The following is a 24,233-nucleotide window of genomic DNA, read 5'->3' as shown; positions in this document are numbered from 1 at the left end:
GGTGATTTGTATATTTGACCTGAAGTGAGATTTGCCTTGTGTATTAGATTTTTCGTGTGAAAAATGGGAAAATTTCTAAGAGAGTCACCAGTGAGGTGATTGTCCTTATTTTGGACAGATGTTTTTCTCTCGAAATTTCATGAAGTTTTAGCTTTTGTGAGGACTTGGTTGTACAAATACCTGGAGAAACAAAGAAGCATCATCTCTACGAACGAGATGTAGTAAGAAAAGCCTTAAAGGGCTCCCGGAAAGGCCAGGGTATGAGCGAATCCGCGAGTACATGGATTACCGAAGTCAAGTCACTTTAATGAATGATATAGCAAATTTTTGGGCTTCTTGTGACATTCTACGGTTTCCTTACATAAACAAGGAGATGACTTGGTAAGATTGGTTCTTGAAATGGAGAAGAATGGGCATCCTATTGAGGCGAATTAGCTGTCCAAATTTACAACCAAGTTGTCCAAAATAAGAGTCAAATTCACCTCTACATATCAATTCATTTTTAAAACTAATTTTAGTAAAAATGAGACGATAAATAGCTTGCCAAGTTTCTAAACAACCCTTCTGAAAAGAGAGTAACAAAAAAATCAATTAGTATTGAAAATATCGCACTTCAAATTTGGAACATCAATGCTTATAAACAGACTGTCCAAAATTATGAGTCTTTACCCTAAGTGATTTCAAGACCTTTCCGAAAAAACCAAATTTAATCAAATTGTTTGAAAAATACATCCTCTAGATTTTTTCCTTAAAATTCAAGATTTTTCCTTAATTTTTTTCCTTAAAAAATTCAAGATGGCGATTTTTTTAAAGGTACATATGTTTAGACGAAATGCTCACCTGAGCAACCCCGAAAACATATCCAAAAATAAAAGTAATCGTAAAAGTCATTTGAGATATTATTTTTAATTGGGTGTCACCAAAGACCAGAAGTTGACATCTGTTACCGTTTAAGCTCCAGGACGGTGACAAGTTTAAAAGGCGATTTATACAACTGATCTCTCTTTAAGTTCGAACAGTAAAATGACACCAAATATTTAAGCAGTTAAACATTTTTAGTCAGTAAAATCACAATTTTGGTCAGTCAATATACCAAAAATTTGTCATTAATTATTTTTAACCTTAACCTAAACCTCAAAGTGGTTCAATGAGCATTGAGAGTTTATGTTTTGTCTTAAATTAAAAATATAAATACTAATGTGTCTTAATACCTCAACTGGAATCGGATAACATTGTATTTAGTGAAGGGGTTGGAATCATTTGACTTTTCACTGTTCCAGATCCAAATATCACGAGTTCAATTCCAGGTCAGCCATGCAGATATATCACCAAAAAGAGAGATGCAAAAATGTATCAGAAGATTGAATTTAGGACTTATCTAAATAATTAGACAATAGTGTTTGTTTTGCATTACAGCGATTTTCATATTAAAAAAAATCGGATTTAAAAAATAGTAGAGGAAGGCTTTCAGACTTCGACCACTTCATATTTTTCTCATATTACTTTAATAAATCTAACCTCATTTTTTCAGAGAATGTGCAACTTAAGACTAACTATTAAAACATTACTCAGATTAATGAAAGAAATATGGGAAAAATATGAAGTGTTCGAAGCCAGAGTGTGCTATTGTATAACACAGACCCTGGTCAAAAGCATTCAAATATTAAGAACGATTGTAAAGAAATTTAAAAAAAATATATATTTTTTTTATTTTATTTAATTGTATGAGATATCTATAAAAACATTTTATATATAAATCTGCAAAGAAAAGAAAAACAATGAATCCATGATAAAAATAAATGAAATATGCTTCAAGAATATGGTCAAATTTATTTCAAAAAATTTATTATCCAATTTTTAGGAATATTTCAAAAATTTGATAAAATTGACATTTATTGTTTTAACAAAATATTTCTTAAAACATACTAAAAAGAAAATACTGAATTATAAGCTACTTGGGATTTATAGAGATTCTATAGGTTCAATTCTGAAAATTTCTAAGTAGATTTTATAAAAAGGAACACTTTCGGAATTTTTGTTAAAATTTTTGAAAAGTTTTATAGGATAAATTTTACAAACTCTCGACTTTAAAAAACAGAATTTCTAATTTTTGAAATTATGTTATTGACTTTCAAAAATTCATGGAATCAATTCAAGAAATATTTTAGGTTTGATTTAAAAAAAAGAGTAAATAATTTTAGAAATTTTCGGATTAATTTTTAAAGCTTTCTGGTTTGAATTTAGGAATCATTTCTTGAATTTAAAATTTCCTTTGGAATATGTATATTTTTAAATAAATATTCTCTGCAAAGAATTATACCTCATTTAATTCAAAAGAAAATTCTAAACAATCGATTTTTTCTTTGTTTTCTCTGGGTGTATTTCTTGCATTCTAAATTAGATCACCAAAAGTTCAACAGAAATATGCAATAAACTCAAAGTATTCTACGCGTAATTTAAAGGCCTAACATGCACTTGCGTGTATTAGTGCACTGGCGATCGCACTGGATCTCTTTCATCGCGATCACGGTAAATCAGTAGCTGAGGGAAGTAGATGGAAGAGAACCTGCGTCTCGATCGCGATCATCTTCAAATCTCTGGGCCTGGTGATCGCGACACGAGCTGGGAAGTTTTCTTGGTGAGGCGCTCGCCCGAGTAAAAGTAACACGAGGTGGGGCTCACCGAAGCCGGTGAAATGAAAGTTGAAGCGTCTTCCAGGGCAAACCGTCAGTCGAATCGCGATCCTCCAGCTGGTTGGACACACGTATCAGTCTCTCTCGTGTCAGCGAAAAAGTGTGCTCTCTTGTGTTCCCATTTCGGACACTTGGGAATTTTCCAAAGGTAGACTGAAGATCGCAGCGGATTCTGCAGGTTCTTTTTTTACAACACAAGTTCAGTTTGAGTTACTTTGCGTTGCGATCTCTTCCTTCCGCTTTGCAACTTGTTTGGGTTTTTCTTGTGCATTCGGGGAGAAAATTGATGATCGCCTGTTTTTGTACATTAGCGCAAGAAATAAATTGCAAAAAAGAAATTTTTGACGATCTTACGACCTGACTTTCGTGTGCGTGGCGACAAAAAGTCTTCTTAAGCCCAGGTGAAAGAGTTCCAGGCAATTTTTTGGTGTGAGAAATACAAAAACAAAAAATAAAACAAAAACTGCCAAGTGTGACGATGGCAATATTCTTCTGCAAAAATAATCCGTGAGATTTTCTTAAAGAAAAAAAAAGAAAGATTTTGGACACGATCGCAACTGAACTTGGTGTGATCTTAGGTTGATCGCGAGTGTGATCTCAATAAAAACTCAACCGAGTGTTCTACAGAAACTTTCAGAATGATCCCCAAAAATCTCACAATGGATTATTTCCTGCGCCACAGACGAGTGTCCTTTCCCAAAAGGTAAGATCACAATCATTTCCCGCCAAAACAGAAGATCACTTGTCCTTGTCGTGCATCGTGCACATTTGCATTTGCGAACACAGCAAAAATAGTTTTATTTTTATAATATTTTTTTTATGTGAAAATTGCGTTGTTTGCTAATCCAATTGCATGATGTGTTCTCGGCTCCAGATTTAATTGGAATTACAAATTTTCTCTCTATATCATCTACAATAGTTCCAATATTCAAATGCACGTTGCAACCTTCGTTGAACCTTTTTTTTCTTCCTCTCCCTTCTGGATTTATTATATATCAATTAAATATTATAAAAATATACTCTCCAGAAACGATGTTAATGGCTTTTGACATGTGAATTCATCATCTCATCGTATAATTTCAAAAATGAGGAAATATTCTACCAACTATAAGTTTAAATCGATGTTTTACGATACATCTTGGTACATTGCAAATTGTCCATTGCACAATGATATTACAGTAATTCATTGTCGAGACAGAAATCATGGAACTTGAAATGTATTCCCTGGAGGTAGAGATCCATGGAAAAGGGGAATTTTCCTTCAAGAACAATAATGAAGAAAGGACATAGAGTCACAATTGAACAAGAATTTCATTAAAATGTATCTCGCAAATTTTATTGTATATGCTCTCAGTGTGAAAGACACACAAATTGAAAATACACAGGACAGTTGGTTTTGCAAAGAGTAGATAAATTTACATACAAATTGGTGCAAAATTTAACCACTAGTCCCCAGTGCTCTATTCCCTAGTTCTCTTCCCTGTTTATTGTTCTTGCACGAGAGTTGATAAGGAGGAAGAATCACTGTATAAATGCAAAGAGAATTTTCAAGGAGGGGATTTACAGTGCGAATGAAGGTGTCTCTACAATCAGAATTGTGCAATTTATCTTATGCATCTAATGGTTGGAGGTGAATGTGCTAAAATATGCATTATGCAAATTGATATAATGTATGCAATAAGATTACTGAAATTATGCTGCAACATATGCTGTTGAGTGCTCGCGCAATGTCAATGTCGGTTACAATACAAATTTTCAAATTATTGTCAGATTTGACAATAATTAGCTGTCAGAGCTGTCATATGATTACTAACAACATAACAAAATTGAATTATTTTCTCCGAAAAGAATACTTCTATCGATTAATTGATAATATAAAATAGTAATAATTGACGTTGACATTTACTCGTTAGTGTAAACGGTATTTTGATTAAAATTTTCGAAATATTATCAAATTTGAAAGTAACTGGCTGTCACTTAACTGCTAAGAACTTATAAATGTTGAGATACTTTTGATCATAATAAATCTCATGTCATTCTGACTTTGACAATCATTCATCAGTTTAGGCGTTACACCAAATTTGAACCTTCAAATCATTTTCAAATTTGACAGTGACTGACTGTCTGTTAAATTCTGAAAACTTATGAATATTCGACCGTATAGAATCTACTGTCTCCCAGAAGTTTCTTGAAATGTAATAAAAATTTGACTATACCAAATTTGAATTTTCAAATTATTGTCAAATTTGACAGTAATTTGCTTTACTTAAAATCTAGTACACATCTAACTTGAAATAATTTTAACCGCAAGAAATCTCCTGTCACTCAGAAGTTTATTAAAATGCAATAAAAAATTGCCCTTGACAATCATTCGTCAGTTCAAGCCTTCCACCAAATTTGAACTTTCAAATCATTTTCAAATTTGACTGTAATTATCTGTCAGTTGAATTCTGAAAATTTATGAATATTGAGATCCTTACGACGTTAACAGATTCTTAACTATACGAAAATTGAGTGATTTTGGATGATTTATTGATAGACAATAGATTTTTTTTCTATTAAAAACTATCTAATAATCTATAAGAAACTAATTTTCACAATATTAAATATGTACATTCTATTTGAAGTATTTTTTGCAAGATTTTTAGTACATTGATAGAACGGGTTAAGCGTTACACCAAATTTTGAATTTTAAAATCCTTGTCCGATTTAACGGTAATTATCTGATAATAAATTACTGAGAATTTATATAAATTGAATTATTTTCTACCACAAACTTATCAAAAAATAAGAGGAAATTGTTGACATTAACAATTATTTGACAGTTTAAACGTCAGACTCACATTGAATTTTACATTCTTATTAGACTTGACTATAATCAATTGTCGGTTCATTTCTAGAACTTTATATTGGCAACCCAATTCAGCCATTTTTTAACAAAAATTAAATGATATAGAATTTATTAAAATTGCCTTATAATTTTTGTAGTAAATATTGTATGAAGGATTTCCCAAGGGGTAATTCATAAAAGAAAAAAATTGCCATGTTATTCGTGTTTCTTGAAGTATACGTGATGTTTTTTTGCCGTTTCTGTTTCTGATATTATCATGTCAATTTTCCCAATAACTACCTGCGCCACAATAATCGAAAATATCAAAAGCTTACCCAGTTTTGAGTTAGAAACTAAATACGAAACTATTCGAATTTGATGGTTATTTCCAATTCGAAAAAAATCGTTTCAAACTCCCCTGTCCAGATGAATTATTTACAGAATCTTTACTGAATTTCGAATAGAACTTATAGTAAATAATTTATTAACCGATGAATTTGTTCGAAAAATCACTTTGACTATATGTCATAAAATCGTTCTCTAAAATAATTCACGAAAACCATTTTTTTGTATTATCAGACTGTCATATAAAATTTCCAAGACTTTTCGAAAATTGATCCAATAATCACAAAATGATCGCAAAACGAAATCTTTTAATCTTCTTAGCATCTTTGGAATAAAATTCGACAGTTCGTTTCTTTCACACGATTCTCGAACAAAGCTTTTGTGTAATTCTAATCGATTTTCGATTAAAATTCGGAAAATGCTTTATGAATCAACAGTAAGATCAACATTTTCCACCATAATTTTCACAATAAGAATTAAAATTTCATCGCATTTCGATTGGAACACTATTTTCTAAATCGAAATTCGATCTGAGCTTTCGAACTGATCAAAAAGAAAAAGCTCATGCAATTCTTCACAAGACTTTATTATCTGTCTAAACTACCTTGAGATCCTTGAAATTTATTTCAATTTCAAAGTCTAAGTGACATTAGTCAGTAAAATTACGAATAGAAAGTTAAAAATTATCAACAATTTTGAAAATTATCATTCTCATTCACTTTCTGAACTATTTAAAAAGTAAGCATCTAGGTTAAGTTATCTAACATAGCCAAAGAATTTGGGTATCTCAACAAAGAGAGACTATTTACTTATCAAATTTGTGGTTTTTGTAGCCGGACTCGGCGACTGTTTGGTCAATTTTCTGCTATATGTGATCATTCAGTGGGATTTTGTGGGTTCAGAAGTGAAATCAATTAACTCTTTCATCATTTTTAAATAGTTCTGTAAGCTCGTAAACTGTTACAACAAGTTCAATGGATTTTCCTCATTTTTCCATCGACAAACATTGGGCAAATTGATGATAAAAGTGTACTGAAAAGGCATTATGTAAAATGGAATTTAATTAAATGATTCCACCTCGAATTTGCATGTGAATTACAAATGGGTAAATTCTGAATGGTTAAAGTGAAATACTCTCAAATTGCCACTGATTTTCCCTTGAGAATTCAAAGAGATTGTTGAGAAGTCAATGATTGATCTCTGGAGGATTAATCTTTAAGAGTTAGTATGGTTTTCCTAACTGTGACTATGCTGAATTAACCGTTTGTGGGATAACATCATCGCAGAAATGGGCACCTTTCCATCCACGTGTGCAACATGGAATTGAAAATTAGAGGTCTTAGATAATTTTAATAATTATTTAATCGCATGGAAGAGCGAAAGAAAATCTCAAACTAATTCATATGTATTTGAATCGGACGAAGAGATGTGAATCATGATCTGCTTTCGATATTCTCTTGCAGACACTATATACCAGCTATTTGGTACAAGGTTTTTGTGTAAAAATTCTCGGTGTCTCAATTAAATCCATTGCAGTAGCAAAACAGCCAGGAGAGTCACATGCAAGTCAACATAATAATATACTTTGCATTTCTACATGATGTTATTGAAAAACATCAGTATGTGCAATGGAAGTGAAAGAGTGGAAAAATGCCTATCAATACTTGTTTGATATTTTTCATTACAACAAACCATTTGGTGAAATACAGACCGTAGTCGTTGGTGAGCTCATTTGCCGTATAGAGTCTTTCACTAAACTTGCAATTCTTTTGACGAGTCGGCTTTTCAAAAAAATGAGTACTGAGACAAAGGAATGAACTAATCGCCAAATGCTCAAACTAAGAATAAAATGATAAATGAGTTAATTCAAATTTTACAATTTAAACAAGTAATAAAGTGTTATCAGATTATCACTCATTCCTCTAAAATATATATATATTTAAAAAGAAAATATTTTATAAAAAAAATTATTTTGAATCATTATAATAATTTCAAATTACTTATTAATAAAAAACTTCAGAGTTACAAAAATCTATAAGCAAGATTACTTTTCTTGGAAAACTCTTAAATTTAGCCAAGACGCACACCAGAAATAATTTTATTTTATCTATCATTTTATACAAAATCTTCAAAATTACGAAGGGAAAATCAGATTTTTTACGTTAAATTATAAATTATTATAGCATTGAACTAAACTAGTAGTTTTATATCCAGCTCCATGGTAGGTGTCTCAGCTTACTATTACAGTAGAATCTCTCAAATCTGAATCTCTCAAATTCGAAAGACCGACCATTAGTAGAGTTCAAAATTTCAAATATGGGGTTATAAATAAATTAAATTGGAAAAATAAACTTTCTCAAAATATTCTTAATACAAGTATTAAAATTAATATTTCTCCTTTATTCAATTATTTATGGTGTTATTTCAATGAAAAGTGGAAATTTTGTGCTGAACATTTTTTAACACATGACTGTTCTCAAGTTCTTCTACACAATCGATTTTCCTTTGTTTTAATTTCTGTCACGACTATTTGGTGATTTTAGAGCACGACGAGAACTGAAGAAAACGGTCGAGACACAAACCTATATAAAGAAAAGTCGATAACGCAGAAGCACTTCAAAACAGTCACGTGCTAAAATAATTGTTTTGAGTTAAATTTTCAAGCAGTAAAAATTTAATTAAGCTTTAACAACTTATTCGTACTCAGTAACAGACTTTTTTTATTTAAACTGTTAAACTTTTCTAAAACTTAAAAGTATATCAGACTGCAATTCAACTTACAGTACAACTCCAATAGTGTTAATTCTAAGAAAATTTTAACGCCTGTGAAAAATTATATAAGATTCCGAGGTAGGGTAAAGTGGTACAAGTTGGACAATGGTACAATTTGGACAGGGCTTTTTTTCTTGATAAATTTGGTACTTCATTTTTATTTGTATATTTTTAATACTTTACTTTTATAATTTGGTTCCTTGTGCTTAAAAAGAAATTTTGTAGTTATTATAATATAGTATAATTAAAAAGAAAAACGCCATGTCCAACTTGTACCGGCGAATTGTCCAACTTATAACACTATGTCCAACTTATATCACTTTACCCTAATTGGTAAAATTTTGAAATACTTTTTTTTTTAATTGGGACAACTTTCAACGCGTGAAATAGTAAATACAACGCTTAATAACATACAAAACTGCACTGTTGCTATGCAGTGTTGACACTACTGGAGTCGTACTGTATTTTATTTCTCTCCATTTAATAGTTGGTTACGGCTGCTGCCGACTTACCACGCTCTATTTTGGCAAATAAATTCACATTATCAGCATCTAAATGAAAGTATAAAACTTCGTTAATTTATTTTTATTTGCAAATTTCGTCTCGAGAATCTTTTAAATCTCTCAAAACTAAAATTTTGAAATAAACTTGAAATATCACGAATGCCATTGTGAGGAGGAGTCGACATCGGGAAAGACCTACGACAAAGTGACCGAATCAAATTCAAGATCATGTTTGGGAGCGTCTTGCGATTGACCGTGGCGGAGTATTGGCACGCGTGGGCTGCTAACATAGATGTCCTAAGCCCACGACTCCAATAGGGATAAGCGGTTGAATGAAAATGATGATGATGAGTTACGCAATCCTATAGTAAATCGTATAGATTCGTAAATTTCGAGGCTCTTCGACTGGAGTTGGACAACTAGGCTCAAAAAGTACTTTAATAATAAAAGGTTAATTTTCCGGGGGGTCTCTACATATTTAGTCCATATATCTCCAACTGTTTGGTATGCATAGAAACAAGATATACAAATTTTATCAGTAGACTTAATTATATTTAAATATGTATATATATTCAAAATTATTTATTCATACACAGAAAAAATATTTCAGAAAACGATTCGTAAGTGTTTGTAAAATACCACCAGGGACTTACGAAATGTTCGTAAATCGTATAACCCACAAACAAGTTCGTAAAAGTTTGTACTTTTTTGCACAAACATTTTTCGTAATATGATCACTTGACGAGCATTTTTTGTTCTCTTACAAACATGTGTTCAAAAAAGTTTGTAAATACACAGAAAAATGTTTGTAACTTTTTGTCATTTGTTCGTAAAGTTTTATTAGACCAATAAAAATGTACTATTACGAACTCTGTTAGGGATTATACACTTTACAATAATTTTGTAAGTTCCCAAAAGGAATTCACAAATATTCACAAACAATTTTACGAAATATTTTTTGTGTATTTAAAATTTTGTTGTTTAATGCCTAATGCACAATAATTTTTGTTTTGTAAACATGTTTTTGACATTTCAATTAGAGTGAGTGTGATCTAGATCTAGTCATCTCGCTCACTCTTATAGAAATTTTTGAAAACATGTTTACAAACAAAAATTATTGTGCGCTAGTCATAACAATAAATGAATACTAAATAATGAAGATATCGGTACTTATAAAGAAAAACTGTACTTTCTTCATGTGTTTGAAGAGTTTAAAATTTCATTTATTTAAGAAGGCATACAGTCCGATGAAATGTAACAGGAGATTGACGAAAACACACTGGACCTCTCTCTGTAATGTCCAACGCACAATAACTTTTGTTTGGTAAACATGTTTTTGATATTTCAATGAGAGTGAGTGAGATCTAGATCTAGTCATCTCGCTCATTCTCATGGGAAATTTTTAAAATATGTTTACAAGCAAAAGTTATTGTGCGCTGGGCATAAATCAAGACAGGTTCATTGTTTCCATCCACCTCCTATTGAATATCAAATTAAAAATAAATTAAAACAGTTTATAATTCCAGAATTCTTAGACCACCCAATTTTAAAGAGAAACTTACAAAAATCACTTTTTTTGGAAAAAAAATTATCCATTGAAGTAAATTGGCTGATTTTATTTTCTCCTTAACCTTTCTAAGCTTTCAAGAGCTTTTCGTTGAATTCTTCATGGCATATCTCTTACAATTTATAGAACTCAATACATCTGATGCAACATGGTGCATAATCAAACGAATAAATTAACTCGCATAATGCATAATTTCTATAAATTCATGTCACACTACAATATACCACAAATCTGAATGGACGTGGCGAAACCAATCAATTATAGATGCAACTTTCTTTGCAATAGAAGCTACTGCTGGAGCAAGAAAAGAGTGAATTGAATGCAATTAAGAGATGGAATCACAATTGCTCGTGCAACTAAATGATCTCAAATGAGTGATTTCAAGCGCAGTGCAATTGCATCAATCTCCTTGGCTGCATTTGTCACGACAATGTCCCATCATCTTTCACTAACAATTTACCTTCTTGTCTCGGTATCACCTCACAATTTATTGCCCTTCTTGCAACAAAATTGCGCGTCCATGTGCCCATAATGCAAGTAAAAAATTACCTCGCGAAAAGCCATCACTTTCACCCATAACATTCATTTTCCCGCCTTTTTTTCTCACCCTGCGACTCTGCAGAAAATAAAATGTGAAATTTATTGGAACGTTGTTTGAGGTTAAAAAGTCGCTCGATAAAACACGATTCCCAATTGTAATTTTACATGATAGAAATTTGCTCATATTCAATTTAACATCTTTAAGTCTCAGCAAAAATACCTAGAGAGTGGGATTTGGTGCAAGAAAGAAAAATGCACGACTTTATGCCTCACGAATTGGTTTTAAAGTTGTCAAGAATCCACTTTGTCGTATAAATCTGTTTTAATTGCTAGAGCATTAATTAGTTGGGGGTATCGTAAATTCTTCCAAGAGACAGTTGTTCATCTAAAACTCACCTAAAAATTTCCTAAAATGGGCATTCTATTAAAAGCCAATCAAGGCCCTTTCGCCATTTGTGCGATAAATTGCAACATATTGGAGCTCAACAACCCTGAATGGTGTTAAACTTTCTCATAAAACATAATTAAGTGAATGTCTAAGGAATTCTAAAAGAAATTAGCTGAAACGAATCTCTAAAATATGATAAAATCTAACTAAATTTTTGCGATTGTTTCTAAATTAGAATTTGCAAATTAATTAGCTAACAAAATGCAGACCTTTCGTAAAAATGTTTAACGCACATTTTTTCCAAAGATTAGGTACACCTCACAGATAATCCAGCCTGACTTTGACTATGGGAAAATGATACCTTTCTTCCGCTTAATATTCAATTAATATAGCAAATATCTCAGATTCAATGTTGAGGTAAACCACGCGGAAAATTTACTTTTACTTAAACAATTACCGCTAATCTTTACTGTCCACTGCAATCTACATTCTCTTTTAATATAATGATTTTACTTTTTCTTGCAATTTTCACGCAAAACACATCTTTCTAAATCTTAGAGCATAACTTTAAGAGATATCTGCTTGAGAATTGTTTAAAGCTTAAAGATTCAAAGCTATCGATTGAATAATGTAAATATTTTATAGACTTTTTAAGCAACATGAAAAGATGATAGGAAGCATACATGTGTAGAGGAATTCGGGGCTATTTCTTCACAAATAAAGTAATACAAATACAGAAAATTATGTATCAACATAATCCATATTATCTCATTAGAAAAATAGTAGAATAATCTTTGGGTAAATGGAACAACCCTCCTCTCCCTTATATCACAAATATGTAATAAAATTAAATCCTTAATCGAATTACTATCAAAAGGAACTAAATTCAAAAAATGTTTAATTTTATTAAAATATTATATGTAAACAATTTACGAATATTGTTGTTTCTAGCAGTTAGTGCTAGAACAACAAATTCTTAAGGGGTTATATCGATCACGAGGACGAAAAAACATCATATTTTCCCTAATTTTTTTCTCAGTGTAATAATAAAAAAAGTTTATGTTCTTAAACAATAAAAGTACCACATTAAGCCATATTTTTTAAAATTTTCATTTAATATTTTAGAACCAGATTTTTGGATACGTTTTTGAAAAAAAGGCTTTTCTGTGAACAAAATTACTCAGATAGATTCGTTAGAAGCTAAAAACCAAATATTTATTCCCTGTTTAGTAGATTAGTTAAACTAGAAGGATTTAAAAAAAATGGTATTCTTCAAAGTATAAAAAAAATGGCATTTCTAAACAAAAAATAATCGGTTCAAAGACTAGTATAACTCAACTGCTGACAGGATATAATTGATTTGTTGACTCAGAATAATCTTGTCCAGTAAGTAAGTTGTTTTTTTTTTCAAAAAAGTCTCCGAAAATCAAGCCAAAATTACTGAAAATTCTAAAGGTTCCAAATTCAATTCCTAAGGTTCCAAATAGACTCAAGCTGATCCTCGAGAATATTTACCTTGTAATATTTGGCAATAGAGGATTAGGTAAAGGAAGATTTTGCAAAGGACCTCTAATCTATGTTCTTAAGCCCTCAATCTATGACAATCTGGGTTAATCTTATAACGTCACATTTTACAACCTAGTAATCTCGAAGATGAGCCTAAGTTTTGGGTCCTAATTATCAACTTTAAACCTAATACTGGCTTCAGACTGGAGGCTTAGCCCAGTTCCCGAATGCCTTAAAAATCTAAATAGAAAACTTTTCAAAATCTAATAGACAATTTTCCCTTAATATCCAATCCTAAGCAACAATTTCTTAAAATATCTTGCCTAATTAGGGAAAGGAATTAGAGGATTTAATTAAGCCATATGGCTAAGTCCTAGGTCTGAAGCCCGTATAAGCTTTAGTTGAATGCCTTGACTTCTCTTATTTCTTATCTAGCAAGATTTTTGGGTAACTTTTGATATAAGAGCACACAATTCATTTTAATTTTGAAAAACCTTAAAATTGCATATTACAGTAGACTCTCGCTAATTCGGCTCTTTTAAGATCAGGCTACTTTTTAATTCGGGCAGCAGTTACATTTGAAAGATTTTGTTATCATTGTTCAAATTTGATTACGATTATCAAATGAAGCAAGTATGCTCAAATTTTCCATGGTTTGTCTTAGTTTTCATGTGATTTTGCATTATTAAGGGATTTTCATGAAATTTAGAATAAATACGAGTATGTAAACTTAATATATGTATACCGTGTATGCAGATGAATAAAAAATCGTTGCATTTCAAAAAGTTTGTCACCCAAATTTCTCTCTAATTCGGGTGACATTTTGGTACCGAACGCTCGAATTTGATAGAGTCTACTGTATATAGGATTTCAAAACATTCTCGGGAATTGCGATAAACCACCAGTCTGAAACCCGCATACACTGGACAGACTTACGCCTTATGCTAAGAGATGTCTCTCGGCTTAAGCCGTAAAGCGGTCTTCCAACTAGAGGTTTACCCCAGATTCCGAAGGTCTCGAGAATCCTAAATGGCAACCAATTTTATTGCTCTTTCAAAATCGAATAGTTCATTTGTCCGTAATAATACAAAATTAACTTTTCCAAAATATCTTGACTGATAAGAAATTATAACAGTTAAGCCATTTGGTTAAGCCTTAAGTCTGAAGCCCGTATAAGTTTTTCTAGGGCATAAAACTCAGCCACATGATTTAACTGCTGTAATTTCCCAAAAAAAAACATTATTTTAATATATCTTAGACTTAATATGTCTTGGAAATCCATTGCAATTGATTGTTGCTTAAAAAATCTGACAGTCGGAAACTGGGCTAAACCTGGTTAAACCGTTTTTCAGTCTCATGACTATTTAAACAAAATAAACAAAACTTAGTTTTACAGATTTCAAGTTTAGCTATATGGTTTAAGATCCATAATCTAATATTATTCGAGTTTTATGAAGAAATTTTAGCTTAGGGCGGTATAAAAACGATAAATCCTTTAAAATTTCAAAAACAAAAATTCCTGCTTGTTATTAAAATTAAAATCTTCAGTCTAGAGGTTTAGCCCAGTTCCCGAAAGTCTTAAAATTCATAGATTATTTCTCCTCAAAAACTAATCCTGACTTATATTTAATTAGATAAGTAAAACCGGCTTCAGACCTAAGGTTTAGCCAATGATCTCGAAATTCAAAATAACAACCAATTTTATTGCTTTTTTTCAAATTTAATGGATCACTTGCTCATATTGTCCAATCTTAAATGATTTTTTTCCAAAAAATCTTAATTGATAAGAAATTAAAGAAGTTAAGCTATATGGCTAAACCTTAGGTCTGAAGCCCGTATAAAGCCATATGGCTAAGCCTTAGGTTTGAAGCGTTGGAAACCCGTACAAAACATTCGAACATTATTAAAACTTTTATTTGAAGATGATTTAATTCCTCAATAAGGGAAATATACTTCTTTTACTTATAGATATTCTCAAGCTCATTCTCAATGAGTAGCTTTATGCCCTAGACACACTTACGACTTAAGCCGAGAGACGACTTAGTAGAAAATAATGAAAATGTAGTTTAATCTTTATTTCGAATACAATTACGCTAAGCCGTCTATCGGCTAATACTCAGGTCTGTCGAGGCCCTTACTCAAAAGGGTCCTGCTACTCTATCGGAAATGATATTATAAGGTTTTATTACATAAGTATTTGAAATTAATGAGAACTCGAAAAACGGTCAAATAATAAGTTAATTTGTATGAAAAGGCTAACTCTCTCCAACATTGTTATACCTATCTCACATTGTATTTTAAATATGAACAAAAAGCATTTAAAAAAAAATGATCTGTAGGGGTTAGGTTAGGAATGGGGCATGCTGAGGCAACTTTACGATGCCAAAAGTCCATTAAATCATTAAAATTGTAAATCAAAGCATCAAATAAATCAGAGAAATTGGGTTAAATTGGTAATTTTCTTGTTCCTGGCGAGTGGGCAGAAATGGAAACAATAAATCGTGTAACTGGGAAAAAAAAGCCTCGTGACTGATTGTCTGAGGGGGGGGAGCACTAAAGTTGTCTCTATCGCTAATTAATGACCATCCATACAGGTGTTGGCGATTGTAGTACCAAGGGGGGAAGCTGAAGATGACATCGTGAATCTTTCACCAGACAAATATGATTATTCCCAGTGAGTGACAGTGGCTAAGAGGGGAGGCGATTGATTTGAGAAAGTGAAATTGAAAGGAAAACACATAAAATGTGTATTAAATGCGGCTTTATGTCATCACAGAAAAAGAGACTATTCGTGCAAGATCCTCCTAAAAATAATATTAATAGCTATGAGTAGATCACTTTCCTCTCCTCTTCCATTCACCCACATTTCTACCAGTAAAGTCCAAAGAGCATGATTTTTTTTATTTAAAAAAAACATTTTTACCAAAACTGGAACGAAAGAGCGAAGAGAAAAACGACAATTTCCAAATAATGAACTTTTACATGAAGAGCAATTTTGTGTGGAAGTCATGAAAAAGTACCCAGAGAAAAACGTTAAATATATATATAAAAAAAAAGCTCTGAGAGTCAATTGTTCTTCTTCATGGTAATGTGAGACCATTAGAGTAAAATAATAAATGGCCAAGTCACCAGAATTGGTGTGAGATTGGACAGTGTTACAGAGAAGAATTTTGTCCACACGCAAATTACACTAACAAACTATTAATTGTGCAACTTTTCCGGGGATGACTCTCTAATTAGCCAAGAATCCCACGAACATGCCTAATTAATAATTGCACCGTGTTTCAACCTGGGAAATTCGATTTAAAATACCATGGAGTTTTCACCTGTATTTTCCACCACCAACATCATGGTGAAGAATTTACCTAAAGCATTCTTTTGGTATGTGGCTAGCGCTAATGGTGAGGTTCTCAAAAAGGGTAAAAGTTGAGAGTTAATGTTGGGATTATCCTCAGAACAAGCTAACGTATACTGAATTGAGCATCTGTCTACCTAGAACAGGGAATTTTAATGTTGAAAGTAATTAATGCAGACTTAACCAGAGAATTTTGATGGGAGTTGCTATATTCGACTTTGATTGAAAGTTTACAATACCACTTTTAATATGATTTAGTAAATACAAGACTACAGTAATTAAAGTTTAAACTACACTGTAAAAACAAGTTTGACCTTTTTAAAATAAATTTCGTTATCAATTTACAGAAATTTATCATTTTTATAAACTACTACACGTTACACGTTAATTCAGTGTTAACTAAAATTTGTGTAATCTTACTCAAACGTGTAAAAATGATATTCATACTTTACACAATTGTGTAGTTATCAATTTTGAGCAGCGGAAATGTACAAAACCCTTACGATAGTTATATGAGATCTCGATAGTTACCGAGAGTCTCCCAAGATCCCTAACTTCACGAAGGTTCTCAGTTTTGCAAGGAACCCTAAAGTTACCCAGGTATTCCGAAAGTAATTCCCGGGAATTTTCTATCACGAAAACGTAGGAAATACTTTCGGCGGTTAGACGAGATCTCGATGGTTATCGAAAGTCTTTCGATTTCCGAAAGTTTCTCTAGGTTCCTTGACTTCCGAAGGTTCCCAGTTTTGTAAGAAATCCTCAAGTTACCAAGGGTTCGCTAGAGTAATTCCCGAAAATTTCGTGCCACGAGAACGTAGAAAATACTTACGGTATTAGACGAGATCCCGATAGTTACCGAAAGTTTCCCGAACTCCCGAGGATTTCTCAAGATCCCTGACTTCAAGAAGGTTCCAAGTTTTGTAAGGGATCCTCGAGTTTCCAATGGTACCCGAGACTAATTCTCGAAAATTTTGTACCATGAGATCGTAGAAAATACTTACGTACGGTAACCAGACGAAATCCCGATAATTACCGAGACTTTCTCGATTTTCATAAAATATCTCAAGTTCTCTGATTTCGCGACTTTTTCCAGTTTTGCAATGGATCCTAAAGTTACTAATGGTTCCCTAGAGTAATTTCGTTTTTTTTTTTCAAATTTACAGCGGTGCTCGGAAATTTTCAGGGTTTTCGAGGATTTTTCGGGCTTCCGAGAGTTTCCCAGATGCATAAGAAGACAAGATCCTATATTCACAGCACGCTTTTTCGCCATTTCTTCCAATTTACACAATTAATATTATATAAAAGTAATATTACACAATTTTAGATTACATATTTTTTAAGTACATATTTGTGTAACTTTACAACTATAGAAATCGTCATAGACAAACCTTGAAGTCTTACACAAAAAAAAATATTCTAAAAAGAAACAGTTAATAAATTACATTACCATCGAATATAATTCTAACCTAAGATCTCAATAAAATAAAAAGTAAGGTTAGAATATCATCTTCAATATTATATTGTGTAAATAAAACAAAACAAATACTTAAATACAAGAATATTTATTTAATTTCTCTAAAGTATTTTTTTAAAAAATCTTATTTTATTAAAAATACTTAATTTCATGATTTTTTAACAAATCGTTTTTATTTGAAATCCAATTTCTAACCTAAAATTACAGCATTTGACAAAAAAAGGGTCAGAAAACACTTTAAATATTTTAAGAAATTTCAGGAAAGAAGTCTAAGCTTCAAAATTCCAAATACAAAGTCATTCTAAAATATTCTAACTGTTATAGTATATGGTTTTAGATAATTAGAAAATTTGGCATGAAAGTGAGGTTAAGGAATTTCTTTTAGCAAATTCAGAGTAGTCATAGCTCTCATTATCAACATTTCTTTTACAAATCTTGTCTATAATTTTCAGTTAACATAATCTACTCAGAAATCCGTAATTTAAATTAAGAAAATTCTATCTAAAAGTAAGGTTAGGAATTATCCAGAGTCATCTAAAACGAAACCTTAGAGTAATTTCAATTCAACCCCATTTTATTTTTTTTTTTTAAGTTCAGCAAAACGAGAAATATATTTCATTTCTAAGGAAATTTTTATTCTAAAAAATAATAAAATTTACCTAAAAGTAAGGTTATGACACAATTTTTGACGCAAGTCAAGGTTCAATTAACAGAAATATTACAAATAATTAATCTCAAATTCCCAAGTATTTTAATTTCCTAGTAAATGGATTGCATACAGACTAAAATGGTTTAAAAAGTGAGATTAAAAAAAAATTTTAAACTCAATCAACATTTTCAGAGTTTATGAAATGGAAATGGTACAGAGAACGTAACATTTCCATACATTCTCGAAAAGCATTCTCCCCAATCAAGCTGCTGGAAAATTATTCACATTGTAACACGATTATTCTTCAACCGACAAACTTCCGATTTTCATATTTTCATATAACTTTTTAACGGTGCTTAAAGAGGGAAATGGTAATTAAATTAGTGAATGAAGGTACTGGGAGTAGTTTTTTTTCTTGCAATAACTTGTAGTCATTTTACCAGTAAATGCGTATTATTTCATGCTCATACACCGTTGTGAGGAAAAGTATTGGTCTTGGAAGACCATTTGAGAGCTTAATTTGCAAATCTAACGAATGCTTATTTGTCGACTTAGAGACGATCTTAATACTCGATATTTGTGTTCCGCCAAATTGAACTGTTAGTATACTTTTGAGGTGAAATATGCAAGTTTATTCACATTTATGTCTGCTTTAATCTCTGGATGTTTCATGAATTTTCAATGGCGCTTTGTAAGAGTTTCTCCGCTTTCGACGCAACATTAATTGAAGTCATGTGTCTCGGGCATGTCTCATAAGAGCAAAATATTTTAATGACAATCCAGCAGCTCTTGTGAGGAATTTCAATTCTAGAAAGCCTTCGAAATACTGAACATTCGTAAACAACATTTTAATTTTGTTGGACAAGTCGTTTTTTTATTAATTTATGAGATTTAGGATTAGGACAATTAGTTCTCAACCAGTTCAACATCGCGCTTTTCAATTGCATTCTTCAGTGGCCTATATTATTTGCTCATTTCAAAAGCAGTGCATTTTACTTTCGCTTAATTGGAGTGACGTCGATGCAAGATGCAACATCTTTAAGTGCCTGATTAAGTAGTGTTAAGGCATCTCAAAAATGGAGTATCATTGGATTATGTCACATCAACTTTCTCAAATCATATTTGTTGGTATAAGTTCCTGCTTAGTAGTTCCAGATCGAGATATTGCATAAAATATTGTAATAATTAAGTATAATTAGATTTTATCTAATAGTAATAAAAATTTGTTATATTGAATTAAAGCATAGTTGAAATATTTTGAGAGTGATTTTAATGGGAATATTTCAAAATAAACTTCCATCTCTGGCCTAATATCCTACACTCTTGAGAAATTTGTCAAAAAAAGTAAGTTTAATTTATAAATAATTTGTAATTGAAAAATAAATCGGAAACGCAACGTAACAGTGCTATCACACTAGGATTTTTCACGTTTTAAATTTAAATTCAATTGAGCCAATTGATGCAGCGACTCTCATACAGTCTTATTGAAAATCTGTATGAAGTCGTCCCAACTCCCAAATGAAATTTCTCAACATAACAAACAATTTCCTTCGTATGGCTTTGGAGGAGCTTAATGAATTATTCCCGATACTTAAGCTTCACTTCATGCAAGTTTCTCACTAAAACACTGTACTTATCTTATATTTTCGCCACAAATAATATTAAATACGAGTAAATAAATTTAATAAGAACAATTTTCTTCAAAATACTACTTGTTTAACTGCAATAAAATTGAAATTAATGAGCAATTTTAACATTCTAATTTGCTGAATTCAAATTTATTTGAGCAACCACATTTATGCTATTTTAACATATTTAAACAAGTTTTTCTGGGCTAAGTATTAGTTTTTTATTAATAAATAAGTGAAGATCTATCAATTCAATTGGTGTTTAGTGCAAAATAACGCATAGGAACAATTCATCTGAAAATTAAATTGAATTTACAAATTGAAAAAATCCTAGTGTGACAGCACGGTAAGGATTCTGAAATTATTTCAAAATTAGAATTACTCTCAACGAAGATCACCGTGACGTGAACATGAACTTATTGTTTAACAATAGGTAATAATTTTCGATAACTGGAGATCCTTAATTTATTTTGTAGTAAACTTTGTTAAAATTATAATTACATTTTTAATATTATTCCAGAAATTGTTTTTAGGACCATTTAGGCCAGAGTGATCTTACGATATTATAGATTTAGGACAGTGATCTTTTAAAAATACCGTTTATTCTATATAAACAAAACAATATATTTTTCATTTAATATCAAATTTGATAACTTTCACAGCATTTTATTCTCAATTATTGAATTTAATTAAAATTTATCATGGAATTTGTCTCAAAATTATTTTTTTTAAAAATCAGAATTTCAGTTTTCCAAGTGATAAATTCTAAATTACTAAATATTTTTATATTATTTCCACCCATTTAATCATTTTAGAACCGTTAACTTTTACAAAAGTTCTCAACTTAATTAATTTGACATTCAGATGACATGCGAAATGAGTATAAATTTCTTAAAAGCATTCAAAATCGAAATTTAACAGTAGTTTTAAATTCGAAATACTCAAATTTCAAAAATGTATTGCTGATGCAATTATCAAATCTGTACGAAAAAAAAATCTTTCCGGACGTTTCATTTCCAACTTGGGGATTTACATATTTTTTGAAACTTTCACAAAAGTTTTGGAAACAAAACATAGAGTAGATCAGAGTAAAATGCGGAATTACAAATACTGCTTAATTCCGGATAAAGGAATTTCAAACTTCGAATTTAAATAGTCCGATAATAATTTTATACAATTTCAGAAATCTTTGTAGATTATTTAATTGTTTTTTCTTACCAAGCCTTTAAGACAGTTGTCCATATTTTAGGTCGGGAAATCTGCGTTATTCGGAATTCAAAGTTTTGCTCTTTGAGATTTACGATCTCAAATTTCTCAGTAAAAAAAGAAAACATGGAAAGGAAATAATCGAAAACTAATTAAACCACGTTTGAGATTTTCGGGCATAAATTTACATAATCGAAATAGGGGAAAGTGGATGACTTTTGAATTGGGACAGCTTTAAATTTGGGATTTTTCTCCAATTTTTAAATGGAGCTGACCCTTATCATGATGTAATTTAGCTTTGCAATTGGCTTGCCAAGCTTAACATAAAGTCCAGTTTTATTTAAAAATGGGTGAATAAAACCCAATTTCAAAGCTACCCCAATTAACAGGTGTCCGACTTAACCCTAAACTGAATAAAAAACTGTCCATAAACGTAAAAAACTGCGTTTAAAAACCCTGGGTCATAAAATGGAATTAAATCAAGTTTATTGTCTCAGAACATTAATTTTCTATAAACTAAAATAGTACAAAATTTTCAAAAATGAACTTTTCTGGTGAGGAAAAGTCCGGAAACAAAATGTGCCAATTTCTGAATTTCCAGACATTATTTAATCGGTATTTAAAATCTCGGACTCAAATATTCAAGACGAAGTTATCTCGGAACAAAAGAAAATTCGAATTAAAATAAACTGGATACGAAGCTTTCCGACCTACATAGACAAAATCGAAATCAACCGGTTTTACAGTTTATAAAATTCCCAGAAATAAAATAAAACTGGGGTGACATACCAGCTTAATTCTTAGTTTCACTACCTCAGTTTAAACAGAAAGTAGGAAATCCGAAGTTAAATTTAATTTATAGAGGGACAGTTCGATAGTCGTCGGATCGGAAAAGGTTCTGAAGAAGGTGCGTACAGAACCGAAAGCTCTGAGAAAATTTTTTTTATAAGCAGAATCTTTTCCCACCTCTCGACTACCAGTACCGGACTATCCCTCTAACTCAGTTTCAAACAGTTTATTTAAAAAAAGTAAACTTACCCGGAACCCTTGAAGTACTCAGCAACTTGGCGAATGAACCGTTTGCAAACCTCCTTTAATCGCTTATACCACTTCTTATCATTTCCGGATCCATCCTCCGGTATCTCATATTCCACTTCAAATGTCGGGCTGTCATCTTCTACCTCAACCTCTATTTCTACCTCATCATCTTCAGCTTGTCTCTTATCACGGTTCAGAGAGTCTCCAGCACCCATTTTGTAACCAAATTCACCTCCGACCGGAACACCAAAAACGTCGTATTTTTTCGAAAATTTTTCCTTCACGCTAACCCCATCCTGGGCCCGATCTGCGCCCTCGGCGAACATGCCAGCGGCGATAGCCATGGCCTGATCGTTGTCCCATGTTGGCGCCGCTGACACCACAAAGATGCCCAGAGAAAGCAGAAGACCCACAATAGACTGCATTCTTTGACACACAGAATCCAGTGTAAGTCACTGATGCACTTTTATGCACTCATCATGGATTGTTTTTGTGTCTGGAAAATGCGAATTATTCAGCGCTTCCGCGTGGCTGGAAATGTGCCACTATCAGTGTCGAAAATCGCTCTAATTGTCTCTTAATTGTTACTCTTCATGTCATCCTCCAGTGGAGTATCGTATTCCCTTTGGTTAGTAGAGCTATGAATTATAATAATCTGCTGAAATATTTCAAGACACATTGCACAAAACAATACAATTCAAAATGTAGAGAAATTTTGTTTGCAGCAAAGTCGGAAGTATTTGAAGTGAGAAACATGAAGAGGGTGACAGAGTTGAGGAATGGCTTTTAATAATTCACATTAAATGTTACCTATATTTCAATATTATGTAAAAGACAAAACGTGCAGTTTAAATAATTTTACACAGAAGCAAACAAACGTTATTTCATATTTAACTTAGTAGAAAATTGTGGGAAATTTTTGAAATGTTTTAAACTTCATCCAAAGATATTGCTTTCTTGATTAGGAACTTTGTTTAAAAAAAAATAATTTTCTAATTTAATAATATTTTTGAAACAAAGATAAAAATAATACATTTTTTATTAAAATAAATCTGCAAATTACAGTTTTCGTTTTTAGAAACCTCATAGCTTAACTTTAAAATAAGTTTTGAAAACGTCATGAATTTCTAAACGCATTTAAATGTAAATAATTAAAAAGGATCATACCAATAAAAGAAAAAAAAATTAAAAAAAAACTTAAATACAATTCTCTTATTGAAACCTTAATAGAACCCGATTTATTATTACGACTTTATGTTAAAGTAAACCACGTAATATAAAGATATGTTCTAAACCGTTTTTCATAAATTATTTAAATTATCAGAAGAGATAAATTGTTATAATTTATTTCAAGCTAATGATAAATTTAAACACAAATTATAAATATTTCTTATAAATTTTTCACACATGAATTATTTTTATGAATTTCTTGAAACACTGGCAATCATTTTCTCTTTGAGAACACTGTTTATTCCTGCCAGTGGCGCTGCAAAATATTCTTAATTTTAAATTTTCACGCTCTTAAAGAAAAAGTTTGGCCAAATGAAATAAAAATTGACAAACATTTTCCTAAACTCTCAATTTGTTTCCTATTATGTTCGTAATTTTAGCACAAATTTTTAAATTCGTACTCATCGTCTGATTTATTGGAAGTATAAAAAAAATTTAAAATTAATTTCCATTATGAGAATTTAAAAATTTGTCATTTTTTAGCTTAAAAATTTACTATATAACAAATA

At 31.2% G+C, this 24,233-nt stretch overlaps 2 protein-coding genes across 3 annotated transcripts in view; one reads left to right on the top strand and one right to left on the bottom strand.

Moving 5' to 3' along the window:
* Nucleotides 1–23,685, bottom strand: part of LOC129804704 (uncharacterized) — a 29,720-nt gene extending 6,035 nt beyond the window's left edge. The window contains exons 1-2 of one of the 2 annotated variants that reach the window (XM_055852246.1): nucleotides 22,495–23,685; nucleotides 1,212–1,271 (exon numbers count right to left, since the gene is read on the bottom strand). In XM_055852246.1, the coding sequence (XP_055708221.1) occupies nucleotides 1,212–1,271; nucleotides 22,495–22,919 (485 nt within the window). In that variant the 5' untranslated portion in view covers nucleotides 22,920–23,685. The remainder of the gene's footprint in view (nucleotides 1–1,211; nucleotides 1,272–22,494) is intronic. The other variant, XM_055852247.1, reaches the window with a different exon arrangement.
* The window catches only part of LOC129804703 (heparan sulfate 2-O-sulfotransferase pipe), a 99,202-nt gene continuing 77,529 nt past the window's right edge, over nucleotides 2,561–24,233 (top strand). The window contains exon 1 of the mRNA XM_055852244.1: nucleotides 2,561–3,396. Within this exon, the coding sequence (XP_055708219.1) occupies nucleotides 3,332–3,396 (65 nt within the window). The 5' untranslated portion in view covers nucleotides 2,561–3,331. The remainder of the gene's footprint in view (nucleotides 3,397–24,233) is intronic.

The sequence above is a fragment of the Phlebotomus papatasi genome, chromosome 2 (assembly GCF_024763615.1).
Source record: "Phlebotomus papatasi isolate M1 chromosome 2, Ppap_2.1, whole genome shotgun sequence".
Taxonomy (NCBI): Eukaryota; Metazoa; Arthropoda; class Insecta; order Diptera; family Psychodidae; genus Phlebotomus; species Phlebotomus papatasi.
Note: the sequence above shows the minus strand (reverse complement) of the source record. Positions and strands in the feature narration are given on the sequence as shown.